We start from the raw sequence: 21834 nt of genomic DNA on the forward strand, positions 1-21834 counted from the left end.
AGAAACTTTTTTTTTGTCCAATCCCATTAAAAGAATGTATGTGTTTCAATAAAAAAATATTTGGACAGCATTAAAAACTGTATGATTGCAAGAATTGATAATATATATCGATGGAGGAAATCATCTTAGATTGTGATTTTAATTTTTGTAAAATAAAACAAAAACAGGATTAAACATCAGCGTTAGGTTTCGCAGGTAATTGTTTTCACAAATTTCAATTTTTACATGTCACGAAATATTACTATTTCAATTAAAACGTGTCACTTTGCATGGTGTGCCACTTCTGTCCTCGCGTTGTTTTGCCGTTATATTCTCATTAGTTACGGAGATCTTATTAAATTTTATGGAAATCTAGAAGAATTGCTAGCAAATTGTCTAGACAGCACGAAATTATTACTGAATTAAATCGAGATGGTTATGGAGTGTTGGATATTTCCAATGAAATAAGGTGTTATTATATTAATTTATTGTATTTAGTTTACATACATAAAAATTAACTGCACATTCAACCCCCAAGGGGGGGAAAAGGGGTAAAAACGTTTCTATGAAAAATCTTATTCCTTGGGTTTATAAACTTGAAACTTGGCATGAACACGTACATAGGCAAGTAAATATGTTTGACATTATAAGTTTTTTCAAACTACCCTCCAATCGTGATTTAGGGGGTGCGATTGGGTGACTGATTTATTAACGCACAGCCGAAACCGCTCGGTATAGGAGTCTGAGATTTTGAACAGAGGTTCCTTTAGTAACATAAGTGAGCACTAAGAAGGGATTTTTGAAATGTCAACCCCCAAGGGGGGGAAACGGGATAAACTGAGCCGGGGCTGCGGGAAAGTTCTAACGAGATACCGTGGCCCCGGAACGCAAAAGGGCAACTGAAGGAACGAGGTGGGTTTTACATACATACATACATACATACATAAAATCACGCCTCTTTCCCGGAGGGGTAGGCAGAGACTACCTCTTTCCACTTGCCACGATCTCTGCATACTTCTTTCGCTTCGTCCACATTCATAACTCTCTTCATACAAGCTCGGCGGTTTCGGGTACTTTTGACCTGACCCTTTACCAGGACGTCCTTAATTTGATCAAGATACGTTCGTCTAGGTCTTCCCACTCCGACCTTTCCCTCCACACTCTCCTTGTATATCTGCTTAGTCAACCTGCTTTCATTCATCCTCTCCACATGACCGAACCATCTTAACATACCCTTTTCTAGGTGGGTTTTAGTCAGTAAAAGTCTGACACTCCCTTCCGTTCCACCCAGAGCGGGAGAGGTCATTTGATGATTTCCCATCCTTAAAAAAAAAGACTTTGTATGACAACTTTCAGTCGTCTCTTTAACATACATAATAACATACATAATTATGTACATACATGCATAACATTAATAACATCACGCCTTTAAATTCCTATTTTGTGTTAACACTACCCATACAAACAGCTAAAAGGAAACAAGTGAAGAGACGAAATTTGTCCGCATCCATTTTCACCTAAATTCTTAACGTTAATGAGATTTACTTTTTATTATCAGGTCAACCTAATAGCCTCACATGTACGTATAACTTCGTAAGAATTTTCTTTCAACTCCTAACCGTTGAGGAGTTGTACCTTCCATCATCAGCTCATTCACATGGGATGATGACTATCAGACGCAAATACTTAAACAGATCTATGAAATTGTCAAAAACGTAATTTTAAAGTTTGCTTTGCGATGACGATAAATAAGTCTCAAGGGCAAACTTTTAAAGTCGCTGGTGTTGATTTAAGAGAAGATTGTTTCTCTCATGGACAACTGTATGTTGCTTGCTCGCGTGTCAGCTCTCCCTCTTACCTGTTCATACTGGTAAATAATAAAAAAACTAAAAATATTGGGAAATCCTGTAAGGCCTCTTCGTCCTATAAATCCTGTTTTTTTTTTCTTTTGAGACGATGATTTTGTCGCGCTTTACTTTTTCTATATAGATTTGTATGTATACTAATATTATAAAGAGGAACAATCTATTTTTTTATATGTTTGTTTGTTTACACAATGTAATCGATAAACTCCGAAATTACTGAATCGATTTCAAACATTCACCATTAGTAAGCTACATCATCCCTGAGTAACACAGGCTATATTTAATTCCAGTTGTAACAAGATTTCAGCCTGTGGAAGAAAAAGCCCTGTCGAGATCATTAAAAAACGCTATATATAACCGAATTACACGTGGGCGAAGCCGCGGGCGGAAAGCTAGTAATATCCTATAATAATGAATAAAAAATTTTGAATTTTATAACTGGGCAGTAATTTTACTAAAAGTTTAGCCACGGTTAGGGAGAATTCAATATAGTACCTAATGTACATACATACATATACATATAATCACGTCCATATACCTTGCGGGGTAGACAGAGCCAACAGTCTTGAAAAGACTGATAGGCCACGTTCAGCTGTTCTTGTCACACAGAAACATTTTTACTTAACAGACAGAGACTTCGTAACTGCGCTATTTCTGAAATTTGCATTTCACTGTCATATTTTGAAGTTTCCGTCATTACCATAAATTCGGCTATTGAAAAGCATAATGCTTTCATCTTTTGGTAAGTACTATTTTCAGATGGAATTATGATTATATACAAGCTTAGTTTAATATTTTACTTAATCATATATTTACAGTAAGACTTGTGGCCCTCCACATCTTCGCCCGTGGTGCGTACTTACAGTATAATACCCGCGGATAATGATTCCTTTTTACCAGTAAAAATATTTTGGTATTTCCGAAGATTTGTTTTTACAAATAAATTTAGTATCAAACTTCATGTACATACATATAGTCACGTCTATATCCCTTGCGGGGTAGACAGAGCGAACAGTCTTGTAAAGACAGAAAGGCCTTGTTCAGCTGTTTGGCTTGATGATAGAATTGAGATTCAAATAGTGACAGGTTGCTAGCCCGTCGCCTAAAAAAATTATCCAAGTTTATAAGCCCTATCCCTACAGTCGCCTTTTACAACATCCTTTTAGCTAATCATAACAGCTGAAAGTCTAACTGTGCGGAGAGAGATAATATGATATGAGATAGAGCGGGACAGCTGAACATTAAAATCACCTTTTTATGATTCCTTACCACCATTTCACAGTTAATTATCCAGCATTCTTATTCTATGAATATTTATTGATGTTTTCATTAAAATGAATTCATTTCGCCTCATTAAGCATTCGCTTTCGTATCCCACTGAATGAGCGAGATTAGCCCAGATTTGAAAGGTACAAGACAGGAATACAAATTCGTTTGTAAACGTCAACGAATTTAAGTTAATAAAATCGTTAAGACTCTCATGTATGTCGTAAAAGGTGACTAAGGGAACGGGCAAATTTATCTAGTGCAGGTTTTACCGTGATCCAATAAGATTGATGTTCGTAACTAAAATTAAAATGTACAATGTTGCATAAAAAGAGTTATAAATATGAATGAAGCGAAAGAAGTATGCAGGGATCGTGGCAAGTGGAAAGATGTAGTCTGCCTACCTCTTCGAGAAAGAGGCGTGATTTTATGTATGAATGTATATAATTAAAACCAATAAGTTTTACCTGTGCGAGGGTATTAATACATACAAACCTTCCTCTTGAATCAATCTATCTATTAAAAAAGTGTAGTTTAAAAGATCTAAGCATACATACATACATAGAGACATAGGGACAGACATGAGAAGCTACTTTGCTTTATACTATGAAGTGAAAGATGTCCCTAGAACATAAATATTACCAGCTCAGCACTCAAGTATTAAAATACACAACATCAATTTATAGATTCAAGCTTCAGATCTCGAAAGCTTGTTAAGCTCTGCAGAGCCTCAAAGGGCCACTTGTGAGAGTACTCGCATTCGGCGGGCAAAACAGAATGCTTCAATAAACTTCTTCCGTTTCTGATAACAAAAGTTGATATACATATAATGACGTTTTGTATTACCTTTTTTTTGCTTTAGAACCTATAATACATACATTATCACGTCTATATCCCTTGCGGGGTAGACAGAGCCGACAGTTTTGAAAAGACATTCCACGTTCTGCTGTTTAGCTTTAAGATAGAATTGGGATTCAAATAGTGACAGGTTGCTAGCCCATCGCCTAAAAGAAGAAGCCCAAGTTTATGAGCCTATCCTATCTTTTTACTTTTAATGCACTCCTAGACCACATTAATACCCTATATGAATAATTACAAATCTTAAGCCCAGCGATTTGGACTATGCGGTTATATGTCACCGGAAAATAAACTTCTTTTAGGCAATGTGCTAGCACTATTTTAATCTCAATTCCATTATAAAGCCATACAGCTGAACGTGGCCTTTCGTGTCTTTTCCAGACTGTTGGCATTATCTACCCCGCAGGGGGTGTAGACGTGATAATGTTGTTGTATGTTTCATTCCGGTTATGCAGTATTGCATAACCACGGCAGTTTCCCTAGTTTTCGCCGATTTGTCAGTTTCAAAATATTTCTGAACATCAAATGCATGAATCATCCGACCTTTGACACTGCAATCGAACTATCAGAAACTAGTTTCACGCTTGGCGATTGTCGTGTCGATGCAACAGACATGACGTATAATGCAATATATAGATGCAATTTTGGTAACTATCGATAGTAGGCTGATTCCGTAGTTAACTATATCATTTTTATATTTTATAAAACTAGCTTCCCGCCACGGCTTTGCTCGTTGAATGTACATAGCCTATAACAGCCGCAGATAATGTATCTTTTTAACGGTGAAAGAATTTCCACGATCGGTTCAGTTTTTCTAATGATTAGTCCACATAAAATAAAAAAACAATGTTGCAAACTTTACCTCTTTACAATATTAGTATGATCTTGGAGATCGCTTGAATATTTCTGTTGTGAATTAAAAAAAAAGGATTCGCGGGCTATTCTTGTAAGGGAGCGTTCAAGTATTACGTAACGCAATTTTTGAAGATTTTTGACCCCTCCTCCCCCCCTTGTAACGCACCGTAACGTTTTTCTGTATCCCTCCCCCCCCTCTCTAAACGTTACGTAACACTCAAGTGACCATTTTTACCCTAAAGTTGCAAAAAGTTATGTTATAGTTTTTATCCTTGGTATACTTTTAATTGCCTTTGCGGTAATAATACTAAATAAAACAAGAGATTTTTAATCCGCACCACCTGCGTATTTTGTTTATTTTTTATAAATTTTTGGCTTTACACAATAATAAACTCTTGAAATAAAATAACATTTTTATTTTAACCTTTGACAATGCAATTAAAAACAGAAACCCAACTAAAATTAATCATTTTATTCGAAATAAAATCGTATTCTTAACAAAATCAAAAAAATAATCAACTATTAACCAAGTATCTAAATAGGTCTATGAAAACAATTGGATTGAAATTAATGCTCCTCTGTCCACGGGTTTGCTAGCCATTCCGATTCTTTCATCACTGGCACTTGGAGTGCAGACGAAGACGGTTCTGGAATTGTTAAGCCACTTGCATCGATTTCGTCTTCGTCGATCCAGTCAGCATCCTCAGACGATGTTTCATAACGACGCACAATGCAGAGAAGCTCATTCGCCCTTCTGGCAGCAAGGCGCTGTGGCCGTACTCTAGTTTCACAATGGTCTGGGACAGTCTTGCCATGCACGTCACGACAGTGCATTTGAACACTCTTGTGAGATGTGAAATAGATCCCACAGGTTGGACATACTTTTTTCTTTAGGTCGGATTGTACAGATGGACAAAAGAAATCGTAAGGCATCTGCTTAAACCCTTCTAGAGGAGGTGACAGATCAACGGACAATCTCACAAGAAGTGGCGAAAATTTTGACGTTCCTTTGTCTAGCAAACTGGGTACTACGAGGTTGCTTGGGGTTTGAATTATTGGACAAGGTGGCGGCATGAAAGTATCCGCAAACACAGATTTCAATGCACTTCTCGGTGGTGAACAGCAGGATTCATCCGCGCATTTTATAACCTGTAAGAAATATTGCGATTCACGGACGTGAACGCTATACCACGCTAGATTTGGTTCGGCTGGGTCCTGCATGCTATCTTCGGGCTGTCTATACTCCGCCGAAACGTCGTAATTATCAATTTTCATTTCTCTCCACACTTCTGCAAGTGTTTCCCCAGCGTGCTGAAAATTGCGTTTTTCCAAATCATCATCCATAGTCATTCCTTTGTCGTCGAGATATGAACCAAAATGTTCATGAGGCAGAATGACGCAGGCGTCACCTGGCCGACTGGCAGGCCAGTCGTTTGCTGAGGGGAGCCATCCGACGCTCAACTCGGTTATATGCGCTCCGCCCAGGAGCATTAGTCGCTATAAACAGGGCGTCCAGGTTGTATTTTTTAAAGTGTTCAATTGCAAAGTTCTTAACTTTGCGATAACGTGGGTTTTCGTCCGGCCCACCATCTACGAAGATGATGATCACCGGCTTCACGGTATTCGTTTCTGTCATCATTAAGGGTTTGAATGACGGTATTGATAAAAGTGATTCGAAATCATAAGCATGAGTGTTCGCTGTGGAGGATGTATGTTTCCCGCTCCTTATGGATATGTGTGTCGGTCCGCTGTACCCAACAGCTTCTTCCTTACCGAAACTGTTAGGTTCCACGTTGATGCCGGCGTATACAGAAGGAATAAGTTTGTGCCGCTCTGCCACGACCCAGTCATGATCAGGTAAAAGTATTCTGTATTCCATATGCATTAAAAGAGGGCTCTGACTTTTCACTGCTGGTAAACCTATTGGTACACGTGCCTTATCGTCTTGTGAGAGAACGAATACTTACTGCGGTCCCAGAAGCGACGCGAGAGATTCCAGTGACCTGATTGTAGCAGTGCAAAATTCCCCGTCCTCGTGTTTTTTGTGCATCTCGGTCTGTGGTCTTGCTAACTTTACGGGTACGGTACATACGTGCCTTCTTCCCTCTTGAGTGTTAGAAATGCGTGGAAGTAAATGAAGATATGTGCCGCTTCGAGAAATTTGGAATCCCATTAACAACAGCCTTTCATGCAGGTCGGACAGAGTGAGACAACTCCTAATCATCTCTGTTCGGCGGCGTTCATCAGCTGCGCTGCCATGAATAGCAATATTAATTATGGTCTCTAGGAGAGCAGGTTGCGAGTCAACTAAAGGGGGCTGTCCAGGGCCAGTTCGAGGTTGTGTTGCAGCAGGATTGTTTCTCTGACGTTCAGTTTTCTCCAGTTTTTCTTTGGCTCGAAACTTTTTTGCACGCTTAGCAGAGTCTCTTTTTTTCTTTAAACATTTCTCTTCTTCTTTCAACTCTTTGCGTAGTTTTTTTATTTCGTTGTGAACATCATCTTTGGCTATACCAGTGTCCCTTGCTTCAGTAAGAACATTTATTCTCTGTTGCAGTAGACCAATTTTCTTCATAAGAGTTTCTTGAGCCGGTTTGCTTGGAACATTTTTAGTGATGCCTGAATCAATCAAAGTCGTGTGTGGTTTTTTTCGTGTTTGCTCATCGTCGCCGTCGCTCATCTTTCGTTTGACGGTAGTGCTTTCTTGTCCAGCGACTGCGACAATCGATTCTATAAGAGATGAACACGTGGATGAAGCTACAAAATCCGCATCCTATAGACCAAGAAAAAATAAATTAGGAATAGCGATGTATTAACATGCGATAAAAAAGAACATAATATACAACATATACAAGCAAATGCACCTGTTTTCGTTGAAGAGCACGCGAAGTCGAGGGAACATTGGGCCTTAGTGTTGCTGGCGTGCTTGATGTTTTCATAGGTAGCTAGAAATATATAATACTTATGACCAGTTCTTTTATAAAAAATCAAGGTTTGGATTACATACTATACCCCGTGTTCGGGAGGATATACATTAACTTTGCAAAATGGTTCTATAGCACTTGATCAACATATCGTGCAAAGGAAGTAGTACTTTTATATGGTTAGTTTTGAAGTTATTGACAATTTAAGTTTAATAAATTTAATTGAGTTGTACAGTGAGGAAGACTCTTTATCCTCTCTACAAATGATGACAATGTAAATCTTCTTGGATACCGGTTGTTGCTATGGTACCGAAGAAAACATTGTTTAGATACGTCAAGAAGTTTTGAAAGATACATGTTGAATAAGGTAAACAGTAATACACATAACATAAATTATATCCTAGTATTTAGTTTGTTTGCAAATCGAAAAAAGTTAAAATTCATAAAATTGTATATAAAAAATCATCATTCATTCATCATTTCAATGGTCTTAACAACATTCTGAAGTCAATGTAGGTATATCGTCCCGAACACGGTGTATATAATACTTATGTCATTATTACATTTTAGCAGTAAACTTACCTGTGTAAAATAACTAAGCATTTTTGCTTTCTCCTTCGTGGCCTTCACCTTCAACTCTCGTATAACATCATTTATATGTTTTATAAACTTTTCTTTATTTTTTAGTTTTTCTTTAGCCGTTTTCCAAATTGCGTTGGCATTTTTTTGACACAGTTGCGCTGGCAAGGCAGCATTAGAGCCTTTATAGGCCAAGAACAACTGATGATACAACTCTCCCTCTTTTGACGACATTACAGTATGAACACTATGAACTCACTTTAATAACACCGACTACAGCAATGTGCTTCTGCATAAACACTAACAAATACTGACAACGAAAACAACATTAAATGCCGTACAATACAATCTAGGGATTCCCCGTGAAATATAAACGAAAAGGTTTGCCAACTTGCGAGAACAAAGTAAAATTGACGACCAGAATATACAATCGAGGGATTCCCCGTAAAACGTAAATGGGTTGCCAACTTGGGAGTTTTAATTCCCTAATTTTTTATTTAAGAAAAACAATGTTACGTAACGTGTTGTAAGAAAGACCCCTCCCGCCCTTGTAACGCATCGTAACGTTTCACGAGACCCCCCCTCCCCCCTAATTGCGTTACGTAATACTTGAACGCTCCCTAATAATAAAATTGCTTAATTAATATTTATCTTTCTCTCTATTATCCGAGCGTGTGATCACCAGTTGCAGACTTCGCCACTATGCTTCGGGGCCTGAGGTCCGTCTTCCGTCACTTTTAAGTTCAATTTCAAATTCAGTTTGAAGACTTTTGGTACGTATAGTTATCATCTTTCACGACGCCAAGCCAGGTATTTTTGTTTTGGCCTTAGACCTGGCGGAGTCGGTGCATTACATTTAATTAAGATTCATGTTAATCGAAAAAGTAACCGTTACAGTTCCTTACCGTAGTAACAAGATGTAAACAGTTGTTACGGAGCAGATAATGGGGTACGGATATCACAATCGTTTCCCTTAGCATACTAGAAGGGTATTAACTTAGAGTAAGTATCGCCTGGCTGAGAGCGCTCAGCTTTTGAATAAGTTGAAGCTAAGATCTGCTCATCAGTTTTTATGTATGGTTATTTTAATGTGTTCCGATTTTTCTCAATTATCTACATTGGTTTGAGTGTATGTAAAGTATGTATGTGATCAGCAAATGCTTAGTTCTTTGATTTGGTGGTTCTGCTGTGTTCATTCGTCTTCTAACCTATTCTTCTTCCTCCTGGCTTTAGTCCCGGTTGCATCCTCACCACTCTGGAGAGGAACCCGTCTTCAAACCTATATCCTTCCTTTTATTTTCCTCTTCGACAAACTCAATGCCATGAACTAGAGATGATAACTATAAAGTTAAATAGAACTCATATGCGCACTCTACAAATATATTCCTTACTCTAAGCGGTATTAACGACTATAAAGGAAGGAAGGTACAAACGGTCCCCCCTAAGTGTATTGGGGTTTTATTTGCTCCGTTGAGGTCAAATGTAAATCTCGATTTCACTAAGCAAATATTCCCTGTAAACTTGACTCGGGAAGTAATTTCGAAGATATAGATACTCCCTTTTTGGAAGCTGGTTAAATATTTAACTTCTTGTTGAGTTCAAATGACTCGAAATTTACAAAAATTTTTGAAGTGAAAAGTTCTTTGGCAGCTTTGTGCACTTTTTGTGTTTGATAAAAAATATTAACCTCTCGTCAGGACACGTGACCTGATCTAAAATTCGAAACTGTCATCCGGTATCAGCAAAGAAAAATATGTCAAATGGACATCCAGTTCTGACAAGACTGATAGACCACGTTCAGCTGTTTGGCTCAATGGTAGAATTTAAATTCAAATAGTGACAAAGAGTATAAGGTCAAGAGTACCCGAAACCGCCGAGCTTGCATGAAGAGAGTTATGAATGTGGATGAAGCGAAGGAAGTGTGCAGAGCTCGTGGCAAGAGGTAGTCTCTGCCTACCCCTCCGGGAAAGAGACGTTATTTTATGTATGTATATATGTATGTATAGTGACAAACTTGTCCCTATTTGAACTATGAACTCATGAGCCTTAAGAATAAATGGACTTTTAATGGTGACCGTCGCATGATATAAAGAAAGCGGGATTTCTCTTAATACTTGGTTTGTCTTTAGTCGCGTGCAGACGATAGCCTGTCCAATCTACCGTCCCAGGTGCATGTCCAATAGTGATTAGGCTGCGTCCACTTAGAAGGCCATGGATATTGCATCGTTCTGAGTCCATTCAGTTTTCGGCCATTTACACGATAAAATAAATAAATAGACCAATCCCTTATGTTCCCCTGCAAGATTGCGGAGGTCAGACGGGAGTGGCGGTGGAGTTGTGTAAAAAACCGGCTTTCCTACTTCAGGATGACTCTCTAACTCCTTTATGTACTTATGGCTAATGTAAATACCAGGAGCTATGAATTATGAAGATCTTGGTCACTGACGGATCCTAAGCTCACTAGACAGGTAAAGAAAGAATCGGGAATAACGCCAAGTGAATGTTTACCACATTAACTCTTTCTATTAGATGTTACGAAAGGCGACTGAGAAATGGGAGTAATCAAAGTTGGATAAGGTTCGTCTGTAAACAGGATCTCTCAGATCACACAGGATTCTCTTCGTGTAATTATTGGCGTACCTAGTCTTGGTTCGCAGACATAGGTACCTAAACCGAAATTCTGGAACCGGATAAGTCATAACAAAGGAAAATATTTAAAGAAAAAATAAACGATCAGAATTTCACAGCAATAAAGTTTAAACAAAGTTGAATCAACTAATTTATTAGTGTGAAAAACAAGTTAATTAAATTATAACGGCTCAATTTAACGCCTGCGGTCACCGTACACCGCGCGGCGGAAACGCGTCGGAAACGTTGCGAGAGGCGGACGTATAAATTACTGGTCTGCGCTCGCCCTTAGATTAGGCTAATGTCACAATGTCAGATTGTATCACCCCAGGGGGCAGTTTACACGGAATGTTTAGTACTCATTTTGTTTGTTGTAATTGTTTTGTCGAATGAATAATAACTACTTTGATATTATAATGGGGAACATTACTCGTATACCTAGAAATAAAATGGTTACGACATTTCAGTGTTTGAACGTTATATGAAGAGATTTGACCCAAGTTTTCACGATTTTGTTACGCCATCCGCCTCGTAAGATTAGTTGCCATTGTCATTTATTTCGTCATAATATTTCTACTAGATTAAAAGTAAAGTACCAGCTTTTGATTGATTTAGTAAATATATATACGCCCGCGCGAGTTTAGCACCACCTTCAAAAGAATATAGGTTTTTCACAATTTCACAGACCTATCGTTTTTATGAATGGAAAATTTCAAGAAAATTGGTGCGGTAGATAATGCCTGAAGGGGTGTGGCAAACAAACTTACTTTCGCATTTATATTGTTTGTTTTTTTTTTATTTTTTTATTTATTTACATGAGCAGGTGGTGAAATCCATCATGGACAGCCTGGGAAGGAGGACCCAGGTAGTGCCGGACTCTTACCGTGCTAAAACACCACCTGCTCAATTTATAAGATTATAGATAGATTATATTAGATTTTATTGTTTGTTAGGTTATAGTAAAACAATGATGATTATTAAGAAAAGGTTATTATTTATTTATATTATTCCTTATTACATTATTATATCTGGCAATATAATTTTAATATCGATTAAGTACTTTTTGAGATATTCAGAATTTTGTAAGCATTTTAGCTGTTTGGGAGAGGTCTTAGTTTGCTGCGAACAACTGGTTAAATAGATTTCTTGCTATCCGGCAAAATATTCAGTTTTATTTGTGAATACGCCCTTACGTTACGGTGAAGATCTGTCTCCGGACTCCAAAGATTTATTGGCTTGTTAATGTGCGGCCGCCATTGTGTCTTATTGTGCGGTGATAAACCGTCTGACGTGTGCGGAAACCAGTGTGGAGGTACCTTTATACCTCACACTACTCCGGTATGGAAGTACCTATATACCTTACCTTGCTATTATACATACATACATATAGTCACGTCTTTATCCCTCGCGGGGTAGACAGAGCCATTAATCTTAAAAAGACTTAAAGGCCACATTCGGCTGTTAGTCTTACTTACCTTGCTACAGTGTGGAGGTACCTTTATACCTTAGTTAAAGTTAAGTAACCCATTGGATATTGGACGTGCTAGGTAAGATTCTTGCGTGAGATACATACATATATACACGTTCAGTTGGACGGCGCTAGTGTTTTTCTTTGCTACCAGACCGGCATGGATGGTCCCTTGGTCGTCTGTTACGACACCCATGGAAAAGAGAGATTGGCCCTGTTGTGAAGTGCCGATAGTTATCGACACGACACGACAAGGGCAAGAGCGTTATTTTAATTTCGCGAAAAAGTAACGAATTCACGCCCTTCACGAACTTTAAAGAACTTTGAGCAAAGTTTGTCACTTATTTTTGCTAACGAGGTCGTTGCCAACTTGACAATCATATTTTGGAATTAATTTTAAAAAGTTTGCTTGAGTGTTTAAAGACTTCTATAAAAGAAAATGAGACAAAAATCGTATTAAGGGACCCGTTTTTTTTTCATTATTTTTTAAAGTAGATTTCCTTTAACTTTACACAATCATCCAATGTATGTAGTATATGTATGTTTATTTTATATGGAGTATATATATATATATAGTCATACTTATGTTTGTAATATATTATATGCAAGTGTATTAAGTAACCTATTATTATTTATATTTATATATTTTTTTTTTACCGTTATCGCACTACCCGTACTTCCATCTCAGTTTGGTCCAAAGGTTCGACTGGCAGAGAATGCCTTGTGGCATTAAGTCCACCTGTTGTACATTTTACGTGCATGAAGTTTAAATAAATAAATAAATAAATAAAGTAAAACCAATAGAAAAAAGAATAGGACCACTCCAGTTAAATGATGGAATTGAGACTCAAATAGTGACAGGTTGCTAACCCATCGACTAAAAGAAGAATCCCAGGTATATAAGCTTATCATTTAATCTTAGTCCGTGGGATTTATGAGATAATCGCTATAATATGCAAAGAAAGCCGAGGCAAAAAACAACATTATTCAGAAAATGAATTAAAACATGAATAAATCTGTAACCTTTTTGTAAAAGGTATTAAAGTACAAAGCTTCCATTTTGCCAGGATTCTAATGAACTCGAAACTGGATTAGCCTTGTACTAATGGTCTCAAGAAAGTGAGGTATTACAATTCTCTGTCTAGTTTTATTTTAACCCTTTATCCCTTGGTTCTCTTCATAATACTTACATAGGAAATTCTCTGTGGCGCAGTGGTTAAAGTGCATATTGGTCGTTTCATATACCGTTTGGTTTTCGGAACTTTAGAATAAAAGCACTCCATTTTTCCCCATAGATGTCGTAAAAGACGTCTAGGGGGATAGGCTTATAAACTTGGGATTCTTCTTGTAGGCGATAGGCTAGCAACCTGTCACTATTTAAATGTCTATCCCATCATTTAGCCATACAGCGGAACGTGGCCTCTCCGCGGTCTCAAGACTGTTGGCTCTGTCTTTCCTGTAAGAGATATTGACGTGACATGTATGTTTCATTTAGAAGGCAAATACTCGAATATTCACGATTTTGGTCTTCCATTTTCAACTAATGTTGTTTGTTATATTGTGTGTATTTAATTATGATATCCAATAATAACAAAAAGCAATTTTGGAGTTAATTTATTATGTCGAACAAGAGTTCCTTGAAGTTACTAACTTGTATATACCTAAAGGTTAATTAATAGTCATATAGCAATACTGAAAGAGAGAAAGAGGCGTACATACACTTACATAAAATCACGCATCTTTCCCGGGGGGGGTAGGTAGACTCCATCTTTCCACCACGATCCTTGCATAATTCTTTCGCTTCATCCAAATTTATAACTCTTTCATTTATGCTTGTTGGTTTCGGGTACTCTTAACTAAAAGTAGAGGCGATGTGTAGGCGTGATTATTCATATGTAGTCAAACACATTCCTAAAACAATAAACATATATTTTTCATCTTAAAAAAAGCAATCATATGTTTACTATGAAGTCAAGAAATACTTAATTAATAGTGACGTTAGGTCATTCCAACGAAAGCTCCTGTGGTTACCACTAATCTGAGCTTAACGTGTTTCAGGCTTAATCTGCGTGCACCGGCAAGCTTTATGCTAATTTATGACGGTTCACTGTCTAGAGAGCTTTTAAATAAAATAAAGAAATAATGCTGTATTTGTGTATGTAAAGCTTCGTTTTAAAAAATGCGTTTACATATTTGCGAAGTGAGAATTATTAAACAGGAAATATTATTATTGTTCCGAATACTTTGTTATTTTTTGTGATCCTTGATCTATGAACGCTCGATGTATGAAATGTATTCTTTCGTCCACCTCTTACCGCTTCTTCTGCACTGACGCTTTGGAAGAGGCAGTAAACTAAGTTTTAAGTAATTTATTTGACGTCAACCAATGTTGTGAAACTAAAAGATATGACAATTATTAAGTGATATGAAGTGTCCCATAATAATTCATAAAAAATTTGAATCCGAACGTTTATGTTGCGGTAACATTCATGATACAGACTTCAATTTTTAAAATTACAATTTTAAACGTCCATTTATTGTTCTATATTTCGGTTCAGTTTATTTATTTAATTGATGTTATTCTTACTTTTTGTGAAGGCCTAGAAATGGAAGACGTCCTGGCGAAACGTAAGGTCAGAAGTAACCTAAACATACGCCTACGTGATGAATGTGGGTCAAGCGAAAGAAGACATATGTGCTGCTGAAACAAACGTGTCATACATATTTTATTTTATATATTATATTTAAAAGTTATCTCTCTTAGGACCACTCCATCTCTTTCCCATGGATGTCGTAAAAGGCGACTAAAGGGTAGGCTTATAAACTTGGGATTCTTCTTTTAGGCGATGGGCTAGCAACCTGTCACTATTTGAATCTCAATTCCATCTTAAAGCCAAACAGCTGAACGTGGCCATTCAGTATTTTCAAGACTGTTGGCTCTGTCTACCCCGCAAAGGATATAGACGTGACCATATGTATGCATGTATATATCTTAAATAGTTATCTCTCTTTTGTTCTGCAGTAAAACCCCGTAACGGCAAGTGAATTATAAACTCTATGAATCCGTATAACTTATATTTGCAGCTACATTATCAAACCGGCTACATTACGTTACGTGTTGCGCGTCCAAAATGTGTGAACACGTGTCGAGCTAACCACAATAACGGGACGACGTGACGGCAGCGTGTTACGGCGTTATACGTGTACCTACATGTACCACCAGGAAATCTGATATAAGCTTGAATGTTCCAGTATGTGATAAATAATTATCTAGAAAATGTGATAACTACTGACATACACACGCCACTACGTAGAAAACATGTGACTAACAGAGTTTAAATAATACATAAAACTAGCTTTCACCCGCAGCTTTACTTGCCGCTTCATCCGTTTGTGAGCTGACATGCCACAGACAGACAAATAAATACGTCAACCTTATAGCACCTCTCTTTTTCCGTCGGGGCTTAAAAATAGGACACTGATTAATCTACGCACAGATACTTAGTACTTACTAGAGATTTGGGAATTGGCATATAGTGTCTTTTTTGTCTAGGGGTGTACAATTTACATGCTACAATATCAAAAATGTTTTTGCTACCTAATACCTATACATAACTCTTGGCCATCCAACAGTAACATATACGAGTGGTAATTCGATAAGTTGATGGAGTGCCGCCTTTGTGTTCACACCATAGACATAGATCTTGGTAGATGACGCAAGTTCTTGCTTAACAATAACCAAGACTTTTCAATTTATTGTAAAGTCAACCTAGCCCTGCAAACAAAATGCTACGTACGGGAACCGAACTGTTTCACATACAAACAAACATACATATAATCACGTCTATATCCTTTTCGGAGTAGACTAGAGCCAACAATATAGTAAATAGTGACAAGTTGGTAGCCCACAACCGCCGGAAACCACAGTTCAGAAAATTTTAATTTGTCAACCTTTTGTTTAACAATTTTGCACACTCGCAGGATCTAACTATATCTATGTCTATGGTCGATACTTCACGTCGGTCGTGTTGTCGCAATAGCCGGAAATTGGCTCGGGCGACGTCGGAGTCGACCGGATGCTTACACTTGCTGGTTCGGGATAAAAGGGCACAATTCGCACACGCGTGTTGGAGATATCTCAATTACAACATTAAATCGTCCAGTCAATAATAGTTTTTGAGTTTTGTGAAACTACCCTATTTTCATTTTTTATCATCGTAAGAGGATAAGTTAGTGATTATACGCATTAAATATAACTTAGATATACATTATGTCATCTCTCTACTTCATTTACTAAATTTCATCAAACTCTGATGTTATAAATTTGGAAAAGAAAGGAGAAATTATTGTATAACACTTTTTAAGTTTGGCCAAGTCAAACACATCTAAAAAACTGCATTCAAATCGAATCAATAGTTTTGTGCGCACAAACATACAGACAGTAATGCTGAAAATCATATTTTTAGCTTATGTTGGTCATGATATCGATTTTTTGTCAATACCTTTCAAGTATCGGTCACACTTACTATTTTATTATATGTGTGTACCTATTCATCCATATATGTATGTATATGGATGGATAATATGCTACGAACGAGTTGTGAGCTACGAGCATTAGCTATTGTGAACTGTAGCAGCTACGAACCGTAGCACACAACTTATTCGTAGCCATTGTGTATCCCATCTAATATAATTATCTTTTTGTTTATCTGTTTGTTTTGCGAATTTGCGAATTTCGCGAATATATAATTAAAGAGTATGGAGAAGGACGCATGCTTGCATCCCGGTAAAACCTATAGTTCCTGTAGGATTTGCAAAAATCCTGTATTCATTTGTAACTGGCGCTCGATTCGTCGCTTTTTGTAGATGGCGTTTAATTCGTTTCTTTTTATAGGAGGTGCTAATTTTATCGCTTTTTTTGTAGATGGTGTTAAATTCGTCGGTTATTGTAGATGACACTTAATTAAAAGCTGCGGGGAAAAGCTAGTGTATGTATAAGCAAGAGCAAGTTTATATTTAACGCTTTCAAAACTCGCTGAAATAAAACACCGGACAGACCTTATGAAATTTGTCCACATTAATTGCACAAAGTTCTAAAACACACAAAAACACTCTGACCCCAACCAGCTTATAGGACTTTGTGCGACTTAACTGTTTTCTGCTTAGCCACAAGTAGCTTAAACAAAGTGCGCTACTAAGCCAGTTAGATAGAAAGTGAGTACTGAATTACATGCATGTGTGTTTGAAAGGGATACTTTGAAAGTTTGTGTTGATTAGTGATGATAGTTTGAATCTGCTGTCCAAGTCTTAAACATAGCGTATGCTTCTTCTTTTATCGTGCAGATTGTAAAAGTCAATCCAGAAAAAGGCTTCTGAAGCCATCATTAAATAAAGCTGAATGTGATTACGTAACGAACGTACCTTGTGTAATTATGAGACCGTTGGCTCTGCCTACCTATAAATGTATAAAGACGAGATGTATTTGCTTGATATTTTCGATAGTGGTTAAATTGTTAGATTTTGCTAGCTTTGAATGAAAGTCAATTTATTAGTTAAACTTGAACATAGTTAAATTAAAAGACAAACAAATGTTAACATTTTACAAAAATCAAAATCTGAAGGATTTATTATCTAATCAAGTCATTTGGAATGTAAATGGTACGAAATAACAGATGTAATAGCAATTATTGCCTCACAATTACAACAAACAATGGACGAGCGACTTGAAAGCCCGCCAAAACGGGCGCCATTTTGTTTTCGTCAATTCAAATTAACGGTTTCAAATGTCAAACAATGCATTATGAAATTTAATACGGTGCATTAGTCGTTTGTATGTTGATGTCTTGTCCCACATTTAGTACTAATGTATTTAGACGCAAAGCAAATGGGTCTAAATGTGTGATATGTATTGTGTACATGGTTAGATTAATTATTAGATGTACTAAAAAACCCTTGGCTTGCCAATGAATAAAATAAATAATTCTAATTATTAATTCACTCATTGTGTCAAGAATTTTCTCACGATGTCGTGTGTAGAACTTTTTGTACGTTTTATATCTTCTCACTATAGTGGCGTATTTTCTGGTACGGATAGGCCTTCTGCTTGGGACTACTTCTTTTTAGGAATTTAAAATCTCTTCCTACGGCAGAACTCATTTAAGTTGTTTTATTCTACTTCTCTTTTATTTTTAATTTTTAACATAACGTGAGAATTTGCTCATACATTTTTGTAGATTCTTTCAATAGAATCATGTGTTAAATTACGTTTCAGAATCTTGCCCTTATTTATTACCAATGAATTGGGCTTTCAAGAAATCTCTTTATACAACCGCTTTCAACGATTTTTCCTGCGAAGTAAGTAACATAATGTTTACTTTTTATTTACCCTTCTTTACTACAAAGGTACTGCGTGAAAATAAAAGGAAATGAATATAAATAGAGGTTATTTTTATTTAACTTTAAGGCTTTTTTTTTCACGATCTCATCATGCCTATCATAACGAGTGTTAAACGCGTTTCTTTTCATGCAACAAATTTTCAGAGGAAACACATCGACCAATCGGCCAGCATTGAGTTTCAAACAAAATCCACTCCATTGGATTTAAATAGAACAGGACACTTCGATATTCAAATCAGGACATCCGATTGGATTAGAGCGGTGCCGGGTTTCTAGCGAGCTGCCCGTATCTGTTTCGTATGTGGAATTAGGGATGTCCAGCGTTTTGTTTTCAAGCTACTTTAAATAAAGAACAAAATTTTACTAACATGAGATTCCTGCAGCTTTGATAAATTTTATTGGCGGACTAAATTGACTTGACGGCCTCTGTGGCGCAGCGGTAGTGCGCTTGTCTGTGTCACCGGAGGTCCCGGGTTCGAATCCCGGCCAGGGCATGATGAGAAACGAACTTTCTCTGATTGGCCTGGGTCTTGGATGTTTATCTATATACGTATTTATTATAAAATATAGTATCGTTGAGTTAGTATCTTGTAACACAAGTTTCGAACTTACATCGAGGCTAACTCAATCTGTGTAATTTATTGATTTATGATTATAGAGCGCGTCAGGTGTATGTTTGGTGGACTTCATGGTAAGTCGTCACTTGTTTTCACAAAAAAATATATTAGTTGATCGATTCATTCACTATATAATACTATACATGCCATCGGATTACGGGATCAACCTCCTTCCGATCGTATCAAAATTTCAGTTAATTCAGTAACATGTACCAGCCACGCCCCGCTTTGCTCTCGTGGGAATTTCGAGATAAAAGATCTTGATATATTATTCTATGTTATATTTTTACCCATGTACCAAATTTCATCAAAATGACAACGAAATAAGGACACATCCACAAATCTTTACAAAATTATTCATTCATAATATGTAAGATTTAGTAGGAAGAATGAATGTAGCAACAGGTAGGTATTTATTTTTTCAAGTTTTTATAAAAGAGCAAAATAATTAATGTCTTATTTGACCAATTCAAATAGAACGCTAAGCCATGGCAGTGAAAAGTTCATTCACGAAAAGCCCCATTATCATTTTGAAATTTATTAGTCTGTTTTCTTTGTCGAATCAATGGGAACTCCCTTTGTTAAAAGATAAAGAAGGTAATTATGGTTTTGGAAGCCCAGTCTGCCTTTTGTGATGATTTAATTAAACATAATAGGTAAGTAATAATTGTTTGTTTATTTTAAAAGATACGGCTTTTTACGTTGTATGTAGTTTAAAAATAACTAGTAATTGAATTCATTTTTATATTTTTTCGAGTATTGTCTGTTTAACAATACAATGACGATGTAAATGAAGAAATTGAATTTCATTTTTGTTTTTTATTTTCTTGAATCAAATAAATTAATGCTTTAGCCATATTAATACCAATACAATCGCACACGTTGGTCAGCCCTTAATTAATTATGTAAAATTTTATTAAATTTGACAAAATAATGTGTGAGACATTATTTTGTAACATTCGATAAAATTTGTCGATTGTCGAAAAATCGATAAATTTGGGCAAGTTGTTCTTATTCTTCCTTGGTCTAGCAGTCTTGAGTCTTCGGACACTGATTATTATAACAGTTGCTGAAGTCACGTTGTCTAATAATTGCTCCATTGAGAACATTCTAGTATTTCTAGCACTCATCTTGGGTGTTATTACGCTGTAGTAGAATAATGCTCTTGTGAGCTGATTGTGCAGCTATCGTTATTGCCTAGAATAAGGATGTCGTGAAAGCAGACTGAATTATTAAAGTACTCTTAACTAAATGGGCTGAGAAAAATCTGGAAGATTGAGTATTTGAGAAAATAATAACCCGATTTTTTTTTCAAATAGTAAATCAGAGTTTAAAAATAGAGATCGGAAAGAGGATCCAACGTTCCGAAACACAGCTGCAGATGCTAAAACAGATGAAACAAAAGTTTAAATTTAAATTGAAAAATATATGAAGTTCTGCAGTTTTCTGCAGTCAACCGTTCAGCCAGCAGTATTAGCCAACTGTAATCAAATTTGAAACCCTTCAATGACATTTAAGATCCATAGTCAAGGTACCCTTTCTGTACATATTGCCGGTCGTATGCAAGGTAAATCAAGCTTCCTTCGCCCATTCCGCTGGCGAGATTGTCCGAATTCAATAGACAAGTGAATAGACGGTCGTCTAGATAGATAGATTATGTGTAGATGTCTACGTGTGATTTCACACCAGGGACTGCATCTTAGATGATTTCGAATAGGCAATTGTGCTAAGTACTTACCAAGTCAAGAGTATCCAAAATCGAGCTTGCATGAAACGAAAGATGTAGGGATCGTGGCAAGTGGAAAAAGATAGTCTTTGCCTACCTCCGGGAAAGAGGCTTGATTAATATAAGTAGGTAACGGTGCTATGTGTTCTTAAAAATTATATTGCTTTTGTTATTATTTGTCTGAACGGATCGATATTTAACATTCCGTTTGTGATTTAAGATGTATTTATTTAATTGAAATAATTTAACAGGCCCAATTGAAGTCTAAGATCACCATGCAAATCACGGCAAAGAATTTTTGAATTTATTCATATGAAAGTTGTATGCTGTTTATGCATATTTTGTTTCAATCCACTCGAATTTATATATTCAAAGACCTTCCACGTCAAAAGCGTTGTTTTTGAAACATACGTAATGTTATTCAATATCGATGTACAAAGCGTATCTTGAATTCTTTTTCCCCAGTGCTACAATGCATCATTACAAAGAGTAGCTTTATCCACAGTCTGTACTGTTCTATATAAAAATCAAAGAACATATAAAATTCCCTTATGATGCAACGCAGATGAAGTGAAGTCTCTTGTTTTGACCAGTACTTAAAAACCGCTGGAGGGTAGGCACGGTCATCGGGCACTGACGTCAGGCACGGACTGACTTTTTTCGCTTTCACTTAACT

General features: G+C 36.7%; 2 protein-coding genes across 3 annotated transcripts in view; one reads left to right on the forward strand and one right to left on the reverse strand.

The window, feature by feature from the left end:
• Positions 1-21834, forward strand: part of LOC106130426 (heterogeneous nuclear ribonucleoprotein L) — a 276610-nt gene that overhangs the window by 152546 nt on the left and 102230 nt on the right. The window lies entirely within an intron of this gene.
• On the reverse strand, positions 4922-8943 carry LOC106130427 (uncharacterized). Of its 2 annotated transcripts, none has more exons than XM_060952093.1 (3): positions 8327-8943; positions 7685-7765; positions 4922-7550 (listed from the first exon to the last, which is right to left on the reverse strand). In XM_060952093.1, exon 3 carries the CDS (start codon positions 6312-6314, stop codon positions 5391-5393), a length of 924 nt encoding a protein of 307 aa, XP_060808076.1. In that variant the 5' UTR covers positions 6315-7550; positions 7685-7765; positions 8327-8943; the 3' UTR covers positions 4922-5390. The 2 variants fall into 2 exon arrangements, with proteins under 2 accessions (XP_060808076.1, XP_013184719.2); XM_013329265.2 differs by having other exon boundaries at positions 4922-7593.

Source organism: Amyelois transitella, chromosome 27 (assembly GCF_032362555.1).
Source record: "Amyelois transitella isolate CPQ chromosome 27, ilAmyTran1.1, whole genome shotgun sequence".
Classification (NCBI taxonomy): domain Eukaryota; kingdom Metazoa; phylum Arthropoda; class Insecta; order Lepidoptera; family Pyralidae; genus Amyelois; species Amyelois transitella.